The following is a 12382-nucleotide window of genomic DNA, read 5'->3' as shown; positions in this document are numbered from 1 at the left end:
AGAGGGGCTCTTGTTTGTGTATTGTCTTTATTTAATTTTTTTAACGTGGTTATTTTGCATCCGTTCTGAATAGAGACAAAGGGGCGGAAAAAGGACCACTGGCTGGTTGGTAGAGCCCTGCCAGATCATTTGTTAGCTAATGTTTTGTCCTCCACGAAGGACAAGATATGTAAGGATGCTATCTTTGTTGTTTATTTATTTCTTACTTACGAAAGGAAACTCAGTCTGTGAAACGTTGAAACAGTACTAATAAGTGTAAAAGAAATGAAAGTGAAAACCACTTGAGATCCCAGAGTGGCGTCCTTCTTCATGTTTTAGTGACTTTTCCAAACACTCCGTGTCTATACGCACAATCTTACATCTACATGATTACGCCAGAATACTTTTTATATTCGGTACAAGGTCATGAATACAATTCAAGGAAAGTGAATGATCACCATCATTTTAATGGCGACACAGTATCTCATGACATGGATGTACCAGTGCATTCAGAAACCTCTGTCCCCCTGTCTGTCCTTCACTTTCACACCGAAAGCTTCACTCCTGACACTTCTGGTCGCCAGATGTGTGGGAATTTCCCCCCACCAAGCAATTCTCTGTGACACCAACTGAGTGCCCTACAACTTAACTCAGTTCTGACTCTGTCTACCCAGAGAAGGTTCAGACCCCACAGGTTAGGAGTTCAGTCTCACAAGACTGTTCCTCACCCCTAATTCAGATGCCAACAGGAAGTCTAGGTTGTCACCTGTGTTTCTGACCGATTGGCTATAATTAAATCGGAGGTTCCCCCATCACCCCCCTCAGGTGGGATTAATTTGCTAGAGCGACTCACAGAAGGTAAGGAAACACGTCTACCAGTCTATTCAAGGATGTGATGAACGGTACAGATGAATACTCAGATGAAAGGCAGGCCCAGGGCAGGGTCCGTGGGGAGGCACAAACCTGCCACATCTTGTCACAGAGCCCCCCGCCCCATGCCTCCACGTGCTCACCAGTCTGGAAGTTCTCTGAACGTGTACTTTCTGGAAATTTTTTAAAGTTTTTAAAATTTATTTTGAGAGAGAGACTATGCGAGCCAGGGAGAGCAGAGAGAGAGGGAAAGAGAGAATCCCAAGCAGGCTCCGCGCTGTCAGCACAGACACAAGGCTCGAGCTCAGAAGTTGTGAGATCATGACCAGAGCCAAGACCAGGAGTCAGATGCTTAACCGACTGAGCCATCCAGGCACCCTGTACTTTTTGCATTTTTTATGCTCCCTTCTCAAGAGAAGGTGTAGCAGGGCTGAAAACTCCTACCTCCTAATCGTGGTTCGGTCTTTTCCAATGACCAGCCCTCATCCGGAACCATTCAGAAGCCCACCCAGCGTCACCCCATTAGAACAAAAGACACTCCTAGTATCCAGGAAATTACAAGGGTTTTCGGAGCTCTGTGCCAGGAACTGGGGCCAGAGACCGGTATGTATTTTCTGTTATCTCGCAGCCAGCCTACTCATTGTCTAATTTCTGATTAGTCCAGTTAGGGTCAATGCCGATAGCTGACCCACTCCTAGGTCCAGTGGTCTTTTATACCTTGATGTGCAACTGCTTGCGTTTGCTGCACCCTCTTTCAGTATTTGTGTAGTAATCTTTTAATATTCGTCAGTATAAAGGGTTAGAAAAAGTTCATTTTGTCCTTTGGGTTTTTTAAAAATGTTTATTTATTTTGAGGGAGAACGGTCAGGGGAGGGGCAGAGAGAGAGAGGGAGTGAGAGAATCCCAAGCAGGCTCTGTGCCATCAGCAGAGAGCCCGATGTGGGGCTCGAACTCACAGACCGTGAGATCGTGACCTGAACCGAGATCAAGAGTCGACGCTTAGCCGACTGAGCCGCCCAGGCACCCCTGTCCCTTGGATTCTTTTTAGTAGGCAGTATAAGTCAAATAATGTTATTAGCCATTTGTATTTCTTTTATACATTGCATATTTGTATCTACTGTCTAATTTTTCCCTTTAATGTATGTGCGAGAACTCCTTACGTGCCAAAAATTGGCTGGCATCTAAATCTACGTCAGACACGGCAACAGGACCTTCCTTGTCGAACAGCTGCTGACTGTGTTTGTCTCAACTGGTGGAAACCACAAGCCGTCTGCCTTCCCTCTGTCCCATTTCCTTCTCTGTGCACTGAGCGGTTGCCATGGACTCACCTCTCATTCTTGGGAGGGAGTAGAAGGCAGAGGTCTGAAGTAGAAAGCTTTTGAATTTTTAAAAGCCTGGAAAAGTAGCAATATATTTAGGACCCAAACTATTTTTTTGTAAATAGACGTTTCCCGCATCTTCTGCTGCTGGCCAGTCCCACTGGGGGCCTCCATCACGACTTTCTTATTTGTGTGTCCAGAGAATGCCTTTCTCTGCTCTCGGGTCCCCGAGGTCCCAGCTCCTCAGTGGCCCGTGTTTTATATTCCCCACTTGCTTGTTTTCTTCACTCTTCAGTCCCCTTGCAAGTTCCTTTCCCTTTGGGAACGTCTGGCATGAATCAGAGCAAATCTTCAATTGTGACCTCTTACTTAAAAGTTGCTCATGAGTTTCCTTTTAACTGTGTGCAGTAGACTACTTTCAATAGACTGCAGGCAGTTTACTTCCTCTCTGTTTCCATCTAGTTTACTTCTAGTTTATGGACATCGTTTCACTATTTATAAAAATCCCCATTTGTCTACTTATACAGCCTTTCAGCGTCTTGATTTTCTTAAAATTACGTCGGAAAAATGTGTCTTATTAGAATCCATATTAACTCTTTTACTAAACTACAATGGTCCTTCTTTATTTCACTACTAATATCAACTTTGTTTTTAAAAGAAGTCCTTTCTCTGTCTCCCAAACTCTTTCAAATTCATGTGTTACACTGGCAAAAGCTAACATGGATGGGATGGTTTTGTAGAATTAAGTTTTTATTGCAGTGAATTTTCAAATAATGGGACAAGTAGGGCTGGGGTTGTGCCCCGGGCTTGCTCCTAGCTCCGTGCTCTAAGCAGGTCAGCGGTGTCCCTGTGTCTAAGCATTGTCCTACACCAGGGCCAACGGTAGACATTTTGAACATTGGGTAAGAATAAGTTCCACTAGCTCCCGAGCCGTCTTTCAAAAAATATCCTTTCAGAAAAGCAAAAGAAATGTCCAGGTGAGCCGCCTTCTTAGCAGACTTCCTGGAAGAGAAGAAAGCCATTAAGTTTGGAGAAATCCCTTTGAAACGAGGTGCTATTTTCTCTGGACTAGGCTGTTTTAGGTATTTTAAAAGGACAACTCTCCTCCTGTTTTCCCTTTTTTTGATCCTAACATTGATTCCCAGAGTAAGAGCAGTAATAGTGGATGAATAAATGGGATTTGAACGTTTTAACATAAAAGAAACCTTCATTTTTCCCTTCTGGTCTTAAATTTCAGAGTGCTTGTTTTGGCTTTGGAAATTCTTACTCACTCCCAGTGTAACCTGTGAAATACATCACTGGTAAATTTCAGATTTATGAAGGAAATGAGGCCTGAGGGGTATCGATGGCATTTTCGCAGGTATTAACTCCGTTTGGCTACAAGAGTTCTCTGAGTTTTCTTATTTCCCTACACTTATTTTCTAAAGCAAAAGAAAGATTTCAGGGCCCTTTAGTGTGGACATTGTATTGGCTGGTAGTGAATTACAGCAAGTCTTTGGCCCACTGCAAGAATATGGGAGTGTAGCCGCCATGGTAAGGCTATTCACCCAATTTATTTTACAAATACTGTGCAGGATTTCAGAGTAGTGTTAGTTGTTTTTACAGTTAAGAAATAAGAGACCCTCATAACTGTCATTGCGGCAAAGTGAAATCTGATTATCACATTTCAAATACAGGGTCACTTACTGCAAATTGTCTGAAGGTAGCGTAACATGGTCTAACAAAATGGAGACTGTAAGGAGTGAGGAAGTTTATGTCTAATTTATATCTCCAGAAGAGAAGACAGAACAGTAAAAGGAACAACTGAAGAGGTGGTAGCTGAGAATTTCAGGGATTGTTGAAAGACCAGAGTCTTTCAGTTCAGGGAGTCCAGCGATAACCCATGTCAGATAAGAGCAAATCCGCGTCTACAATCACATAACGAAAAGTGAAAAACATTGAGAGCAAAGAAAAGATATTGCAAGGAGCCACAGGGAGGGCAAAGCCATCTTCGCTTTTAAAAGACCAATATTAGGACTGATAAGACAGCTCTCAAATCAGTAGTCAGTGGAAGCCAAAGATGATTAAAGAATATCTTCATGCTCCCGAGACAACATACAGAACACATAGTGTAAACCAAGAATTCTATATCCAACACACCTAATTTTTTTTTTTAATTTTTTTTTTCAACGTTTTTATTTTTATTTTTGGGACAGAGGGAGACAGAGCATGAACAGGGGAGGGGCAGAGAGAGAGGGAGACACAGAATCGGAAACAGGCTCCAGGCTCTGAGCCATCAGCCCAGAGCCCGACACGGGGCTCGAACTCACGGGCCGCGAGATCGTGACCTGGCTGAAGTCGGATGCTTAACCGACTGCGCCACCCAGGCGCCCCCCACCACACCTAATTTTTAAGAATAAGGGTGAAATGAAAGCATTTGCATCGAAACAAAAACTGAAATAGCTTACTGTAACTAGACTACACTAAATAAACATCTAAAGAATATACTTTGGGGCAAGTATAAGGAAGAATAATAAGGGAAAATACCAAATGTGGGTAAAGACAAACATTGACTATAAACAACAGTGTATAGTTTATCGTATAATACCTAGTCTGTGCTGTGAAATTAGGAGTACATATAAATAAAATATTGGAACCCAGTATTTAAGTCAATAGGGAATGAGGAAGAGCAATCTAACATCCTAGTTTTATTCGGGAAAATGTTTAGGACATCAGTGTTAGACCTACATTCTCCGGTGTATTATCTGTTACCCACATGTGGTCATTTAAACTTAATTTAACATTAACTTTTAAAAACATAGAATTCGGTTTCTCAGTTGCACTCGCCATGTTTGAAATGCTCCATAGCCATGCGTGACTAGTGGCTCCCTTATTGGACGGCACTGATCATCTCAGGAAGGTCCATTGGTCAGTGCTGCTTCAGACAGGAAGTAAAATATCCATGTTACGATTTCTCATGTAACAACTGAAGCCGAGACACTAAACCAGGGGTTTCACTGCCTGCCTAGAAGGTCATTAGGAAGCGTTTGAGATTATTTGGGGTTCTCACAGCCACTGGCTTAGCCAGGTGACAATGAACCTAACCATTCTGCAGTACAAGGTTCAGCTCCACACCAGGGGAATGCTCCCACCCAAACCTAGTGATACAATAGAAGAGGCCTCACTGGAAATAAAATAGGTCATTGGATGATCCAGTTTACCAGAAACACATAATTTCAAATGTGTATGCGTCTAGTCCTAGGGCTTCGTGTATATAAGAACGAGTGGACACAATTACGAAAAGAAATCAACAAATTCATTGCGGTGGAAAACTCTGAATATGACTACCAGTAATTGATCAAGTAATTTTAAAAAGTAATAATAGAGAATATTGGATGACATGGACAAATGGAAAGATAACCCATGCTCATGGATTGGAAGAATCAATATTGTTAACATGTCCATACTACCCAAAGCAACTTACAAATTTAATGCAGTCCCCACAAAAATGCCAACTATATTTTTCACAGAGCTAGACCAAATAATACTAAAATTTGTATGGAACCTCAAAAGACCCCAGATAGCCAAAGCAGCCTTCAGAAAGAAGAACAAAGCCAGGGGCATTACAATTCCAGATTTCAAGATATATTATAAATTTGTGGTGATCAAAACAGTATGGTACCGACACAAAAATAGACACACAGATCAGTGGAACTGGATAGAGAGCTCAGAAGTGAACCCAAGCTTGTATGGTCAATTAATCTACAACAGTGGAGGCAAGAATATACAATAGGGTAGCAGTCTCTTCCACAAATAGTGCTGAGAAAACTGGAGAGCTTCATGCAGAAGAATGAAACTGGACCATTTGATTACACCATAAAAAATCAACTGAAAATGTGATTAAAGACCTAAATGTGAGACCTGAAACCATAAAACTCTTACAAGGAAGCATAGGCAGTAATTTCTTTGATCAGCCAAAGAAACATTTTTCTAAATAGGTTTCCTCAGGCAAGAAAAACAAAACCAAAATTAAATTCTGGGGTTTACACCAAAATAAAAAGCTTTTGCACAGCAAAGGAAACCACCAACAAAACAAAAAGGCAGTTTACTGAATAAGAAAAGATATTTTTAAATGATATAGCTGATAAGGGGTGAGTATTCAAAATATGTAAGGAACTTGTCTACAAGTCAATACCAATACCAACCCCCCCCCAAATAATCCAATTAAAATAGGCAAAGGACCTGAATAGACATTTTTTCAAAGAAGACAAATGGCCAACAGACACATGAAAAGATGTTCAACATCACTAATCATCAGGGAAATGCAAATCAAACCTACAAGGAGATATCCTGACACAGTGGCTAAAATCAAGAAGACCAGAAGTATGTATTGGTGAGGATGTGGAGAATGCAAACTGGTACAGCCACTGTGGAAAACAGTATGAAGGCTCCTCAAAAATGAAAAATGGGATTACCATATGATCCAATAATTCCAATACTGAGTATTTACCCAAAGAAAACAGAAACACAAATTTGAAAAGATGTATCCACCTGTATGTTTATTGCAGCATTATGTACGATAGCCAAGATACGGAAGTAGCCCATTGTCCAACAGTAGATGAATGGACACACACACACACACACACACACACACACACAGTGAAATATTACTCGACAACAAAAAAGGAATGAGATATTGCCATTTGCAGTCAGCGCAGAGCCCACTTTGGATCCTCTGTCCCTGTCTCTCTCCACCCCTCCACATCTTGTGCGTGCTCTCTTTCTCTCTAAAATAAACATTAAAAAAATCTTTAAAAAATGAATAACCATTAAAAGAAAGTCTAAAACAGTAAAATATGTGTCGTGTTTCTGAGTAGAAGAGACGGGATCCCATGATGCCAGTTTTTCCAAAACTCATCTATTCTTGGACACAATTCAGTGGAAATTCCCAAGAGATTTTTAACAGACCTTGACAGAGCTAATTCTGAGTATATGGAAAAGCAGTGCTCGAAATAGCTCATATGCTTACGAAGAGCAAGATGGTTGGTAGTCTTGCTTAACAATATATTAGGACGTATCATAATTAGGACAGTGAGCAGAGGTAGACAAACCAATGCAACAGAGAGAGGGAAGACTAGCCAAGAAAAGATGCACTGTTCAGTACCCACATTCGGTGAGTCCCTGGGCTTGTAACACTTTTTTTATGTTTTTAGAGATGTCCCAAGAGGCGTGCTAGGTCCTGACGATAAAGGGTAGGAGTTTGCGGTTGCCGTCAGGTGCAAGTTGTACGTCTGGAGTCTGGTGCCTCTAATTCTCCATGAACTTCTAAAGTTACACGCAAAATTTTATACTATTCTGAGTTGAGTGTTCATCAGATTCTCAAAGGGGTTCTTTCACACCCAAGTGGCTAAAAGGTACTGCATTCTTGACCATTTTATGACGCATTTAATTTCTGAGATCCCCACCAGATGCTAGGTGTTACTAAAGAATGTCATGAAACACAGCTTGGGGCGGAAAGGCCATAAAGACAGTAAGATCAAGAAGGTCACCTCAAAGAGGTAATGCTTGAACCAGGCTGAATGTGGAGGAGTATAGATTCTTATCGGAAGGGCTGGACTGCTATGCAGTCTGGACCGGAGTGTGTTTCTTTTCATGCCAACGAGGAAAATAATCTGTCTTACACGATCTTATTTGCATTGCTTGTAGCTTTCTCAGAGTAATGTGCAAAACCAGTAATTAGAGTTATAATAGGGGCAGAGTGCTGTCAAAATAGGAGTTGCTTTTGGAAACTTCTCAGGTGGCTGCCTTCCCCTCCTCTACCTCTGTGTTTCACAAGATCCTGCCGTTCTGCTTCCCAGCCTATAGAAGAATGAGAGATGTCACTAGTGGGATTGGGCTTGGATGTAAATATGTGAGCGGACAGAGCCTGTACCCATCCGTCCAGGATAATGCCACTTTGTCCTTGTTCACACCGGAATAGTAATGGCATCACGCTGGCTTCCAGAAACTGAGATCTTATCGTTAAAAGTAGTATCTTTGGAAACAGATTCATAATATGATCTGTGATAGACTAACTTTATAAAAAACTTTTTTTAGTATTTGTTTTTGAGAGAGACAGAGACAGAGTGTGAGCAGGGGAGGGGCAGAGAGAGAGGGAGACACGGAATCCGAAGCAGGCTCTAGGCTCTGAGCTGTCAGCACAGAGCCCAATGTGGGGCTCGAACTCACAGACCACAAGATCGTGACCTGAGCTCAACCGACTGAGCCACACAGGCACCCTGACGAAACTTTCACTGCACGCTGGGCATTATACTACGTACTTTACGTGTGTAATGTCCTTTTATCTTCAATGATCTTGGAAGGCAAGGACTTTTTTATTTGCCATTTTATACACAAGCAAAGTAAAATTAGGAAAGCCATAACAGCCTGGTATCACTCAGCTACAGTTCAGATTTAGATCTGACACGAATACTGGTGCCATTTTCACACACTACAAGCCGTCTCGTCCATGTCAGGCAAGTTATTTAACTTTCTCTAGCTCACATTCTTCAACTACAAAATGGTGATCGTGTGAACCCCTACCCCGCCCCCCATCGTCACAGATGTCGGGAGGATAAAATGTGGAGAAAGATTTGACAAACTCTAGAGTGCTCCTTAAGCATGTTTTGAGTGTTGTTTGTAAAGTGCCCCGTAAATGTTTGTGTCCGTCATCCATGTTGTTTCTTGTTGTTGTAACAATTACAGTTTGACTCAGCACTAAAACTTTTCCTTTAAAAGAATAAATCTGTGGAATTCTTTTTTTTTTCTTTTGCTACTGATGTTTTGATAGAGCTCTTGAATGGTTCGCCCTGATTTGGGGTTTCTGTGATTTACAAAATCACGCAAGAGGTCAAGTTCGATATAGTCAAAGGGCATCTGTTGCTTTATTTTCTAGCAGCAGGGGGAACTAGCTGGTGTGGTAAGGTGGCGAGTAAAGGCTCGACATGTGTCCTTTGACATCTTTTTACGAATGCCTGGCATCAAGTGCACCTGGCACAGCCGGCCACTTCCGATGCCGGCCTGCCGGGTATTTTATTTAAAGTGATTACCTGAGATCAGTGCTCATCAATGGTCACAGGTCACCCCGGGGCGGCTCAGAATCCTTAATCGTGCTCCGCGCTCCCTCTTGGGCCCTGCCGTCCAAGGGCTCAGCGTCGTGCTATAACCACCTTTCAGCCTTATGGCAGGTGCGTCCTGTGCCCCGCCATCACCTCTCCCCTGCGCTCGTGCCACACTGCAGGTGCTGCTCGAGTCCATGGTCGACGCTGCCGAGGATCTGTGTCCCAACGTGATGAAGAAAGCCCACATCCGACAAGACTTGATTCATGCCAGCACTGAAAAGATCTCCATCCCACGTACCTTTGTTAAAAATGTCCTGTTGGAGCAGTCTGGAATTGACATCCTTAACAAAATTAGGTAGGTTTACGATGTTAATAAACCGAGGCTCTGTGGTTTCCGTGAATGCCGTGGGAGCAGCCGCGAAGACCGTTACTGTTGGCTGTCTCCGTATATAACGCGTGAGGCATGTCTGATAGGCGCCGACTGTATATAAATAGAGCTGTGCATAAATGCATAGGTTTACACATTTCCACAAGAACGCGTGCGTTACTAAAGAGCATACAGCTAACTGCTCTTTCTAAGGGTTTTATTTCACGTAGAAACTCAGGTGGTTCCCAGTCTGAGTGATGCTCCACGAGTTCTCATTGTGTCTCAGTTGGGGAATCAGTGGACGCAAAACCAAATCCAGGTTCAGCAATATTTGAACTTCCCCATTTTTTTCCATTTTAACCATTTCTTATTGATAAGAGTATTTAGATGTAGCAAAAAAAAAAAATTTAAAAATTAAAAAAAAATTTAAAAAAACCCAGCTCTCCTCTGAAGAATTAGGAGTTGTGTCAACACATGGTGAATGATACGTAACTGAATGACAGCCTTTGAGAAAAAGAATTAAAAGAAGCCAAAAATGTTACACAATCTAGATACTGAAGCTCGATCTTGGGACTTTGAGGGTCGAGGATTTTTGCAGTAATGGGACAGTCTCGGTCTAAGACGCAGCCGTGTGTGTGTTGGGGTTTCTAAAAATAAAAGATTCTAGTGCCGACTCAGCTGAATGATACAGTTTGAAGGAACTGAGAAATGAAAAGACATGTAGAGGATTTACAGGACCCTGCAGATTAGTGATTTTATCAACTCTAGCTAGCCCTTACGAGATATGCTTTCATATTTCTTGAACCTAGAGTTTTGGGATTTTTGTTGAGGCCCCTTCTGTACGAAGAAGGAAAAATGTATTGGCCGCCATTCTTCCGTCATAATGGGTTGAACTGCCAATGGACCGTACTCTGATGCCTTTATTGCACCAAATTCTGTCAAATATGGTCACTTCTTTTGAAAAGGGGCAGGTTCTGAAAAGTGAACAGCAGTATAGAACGCTTTACATCAGTGACTCGCCTCTGTGTTCATTAAGTCCCTGCCTGGCTTTTTATAACGTATCGCCCTGAGCACTGGTGGGATGAAAATTGTACATCTACACCTGTGTAGACATTCAGGTACATCTGTGCAATGGGGCTTAAGTGGAATCATTCCCCCTACAAAGTTTGCAGTTTGGAAGTCCAATAAGGAAGTATAATATCCAGTAACAAAATGATAGAACCATCCTGAGACTTTTTTTTTTTTTTTTTAAGTGCATTGTATTTAAAGGATCATTTTTGGTGCTACAACTTGAGACAGATAAACCACCCCTCCCCAGTTCAGGGTGGGGTGGAGAGAACCGGAGATAGACTACTGATTCTATAGTTTTATGAGGGAGTAAATTTTCCAAACATGGCTGAAAAAAGGAGAGGAAATGCTTGTTATAATGAGATTCCCAGCCCCCCAGCTCCTCCCCCAGAGGTTTGGGTAGGACCCAGTAATCTGTATTTTTAATGAGACCCAGGTGAATTTTGTCAGTGAACACCTCTGGGGAATAGTAAAGTATTAGATAAACCAAGTAGCTACTGGGACCTTGTTTCGGAGACAGGAATTAATGAAACGTCCTTTTATCTTCAGCCTAGGAAAATTTTTATTTTTTATTTTTTATTTTTTTTTCAACGTTTATTTATTTTTGGGACAGAGAGAGACAGAGCATGAACGGGGGGAGGGGCAGAGAGAGAGGGAGACACAGAATCGGAAACAGGCTCCAGGCTCTGAGCCATCAGCCCAGAGCCCGACGCGGGGCTCGAACTCACGGACCGCGAGATCGTGACCTGGCTGAAGTCGGACGCTTAACCGACTGCGCCACCCAGGCGCCCCTTCCTAGGAAGATTTTTAATGGAGGCATCAAAGAGTTAGTGCCTCCGTTTTGCCACCCTGCCATCCGAAATCTTCCTTGGCAGAAAACTCCCAATGCCAATTACTGCCTTTAGGTTAGAAAGGTTTTTCCCTGTTACACAAATATACTTTCAACCTTAGCTTTGTGATTAAAAAATTTTATTTTGATAACTCCTTTCCCTGCTGTCAAAACTTTACAATTCTTGACTTCAAGAGCAGACGGAACTCATGAGTCGATGTGGGAGTGTGAGTATGTATCTCTTTAGCACATTCACCTTGAAATGTATTGTGCATTTATGTACATTTGTGCGTATGTGCATTTAGGTAGGACTGGTCAGACTGAAGACACAGTAATGGAGTTTGAATTCTTGGGAATACCACATAGGTAAAATTCCGACTAAAATACCAGCTATCCGACTGACAGCTTGGTGGCCGATTTATTAGTGAAAACTCTAAAATTAACTAGTGTGTTACTTTCTGTTGTCTGGACTCCTGCGTAAGGTCAGGCAAGAGACACTAAAACTGAACATTATGGTAACTTTTGTTCATCAAAGGCAAGAGAACAGTGAGTTTATAATAGTTTGAAGGCAAAAGCAGTTCAATGTGGTACCATTTGGTTGGCAAAAAGTTTTTTTTCAAGGTGGGGGAAATGCATATTAAAGTAATAACAAAATTAAGGCAGAAACAGAGAGGGAGGCAAACCATAAGAGACTCTTAAATACAGAGAACAAACTGAGGGTTGCTGGAGGGGGGCGGGGATGGGCTAATGGGGGGGTGGGCATGGAGGGGGGCACCTGTTGGGATGAGCACTGGGTATTATATGTAAGTGAGGAATCCCCAGGTTCTACTCCTGAGACCAATACTACACCGGATGTTAACTGATGTGAATT

The 12382-nt window shown here is 42.2% G+C and overlaps 1 protein-coding gene across 4 annotated transcripts in view; it reads left to right on the top strand.

The window, feature by feature from the left end:
* CARMIL1 (capping protein regulator and myosin 1 linker 1) overlaps positions 1-12382 on the top strand; it is a 313766-nt gene that overhangs the window by 229469 nt on the left and 71915 nt on the right. For all 4 annotated transcript variants that reach the window (XM_040460656.1, XM_040460654.1, XM_040460655.1 and 1 more), the window contains one exon: positions 9427-9602. In XM_040460656.1, coding sequence (XP_040316590.1) covers positions 9427-9602 — 176 coding nt within the window. The remainder of the gene's footprint in view (positions 1-9426; positions 9603-12382) is intronic.

The sequence above is a fragment of the Herpailurus yagouaroundi genome, unplaced genomic scaffold (assembly GCF_014898765.1).
Source record: "Herpailurus yagouaroundi ecotype Mexico unplaced genomic scaffold, PumYag 250, whole genome shotgun sequence".
Classification (NCBI taxonomy): domain Eukaryota; kingdom Metazoa; phylum Chordata; class Mammalia; order Carnivora; family Felidae; genus Herpailurus; species Herpailurus yagouaroundi.
This window is presented reverse-complemented; position numbering and strand designations above follow the sequence as displayed.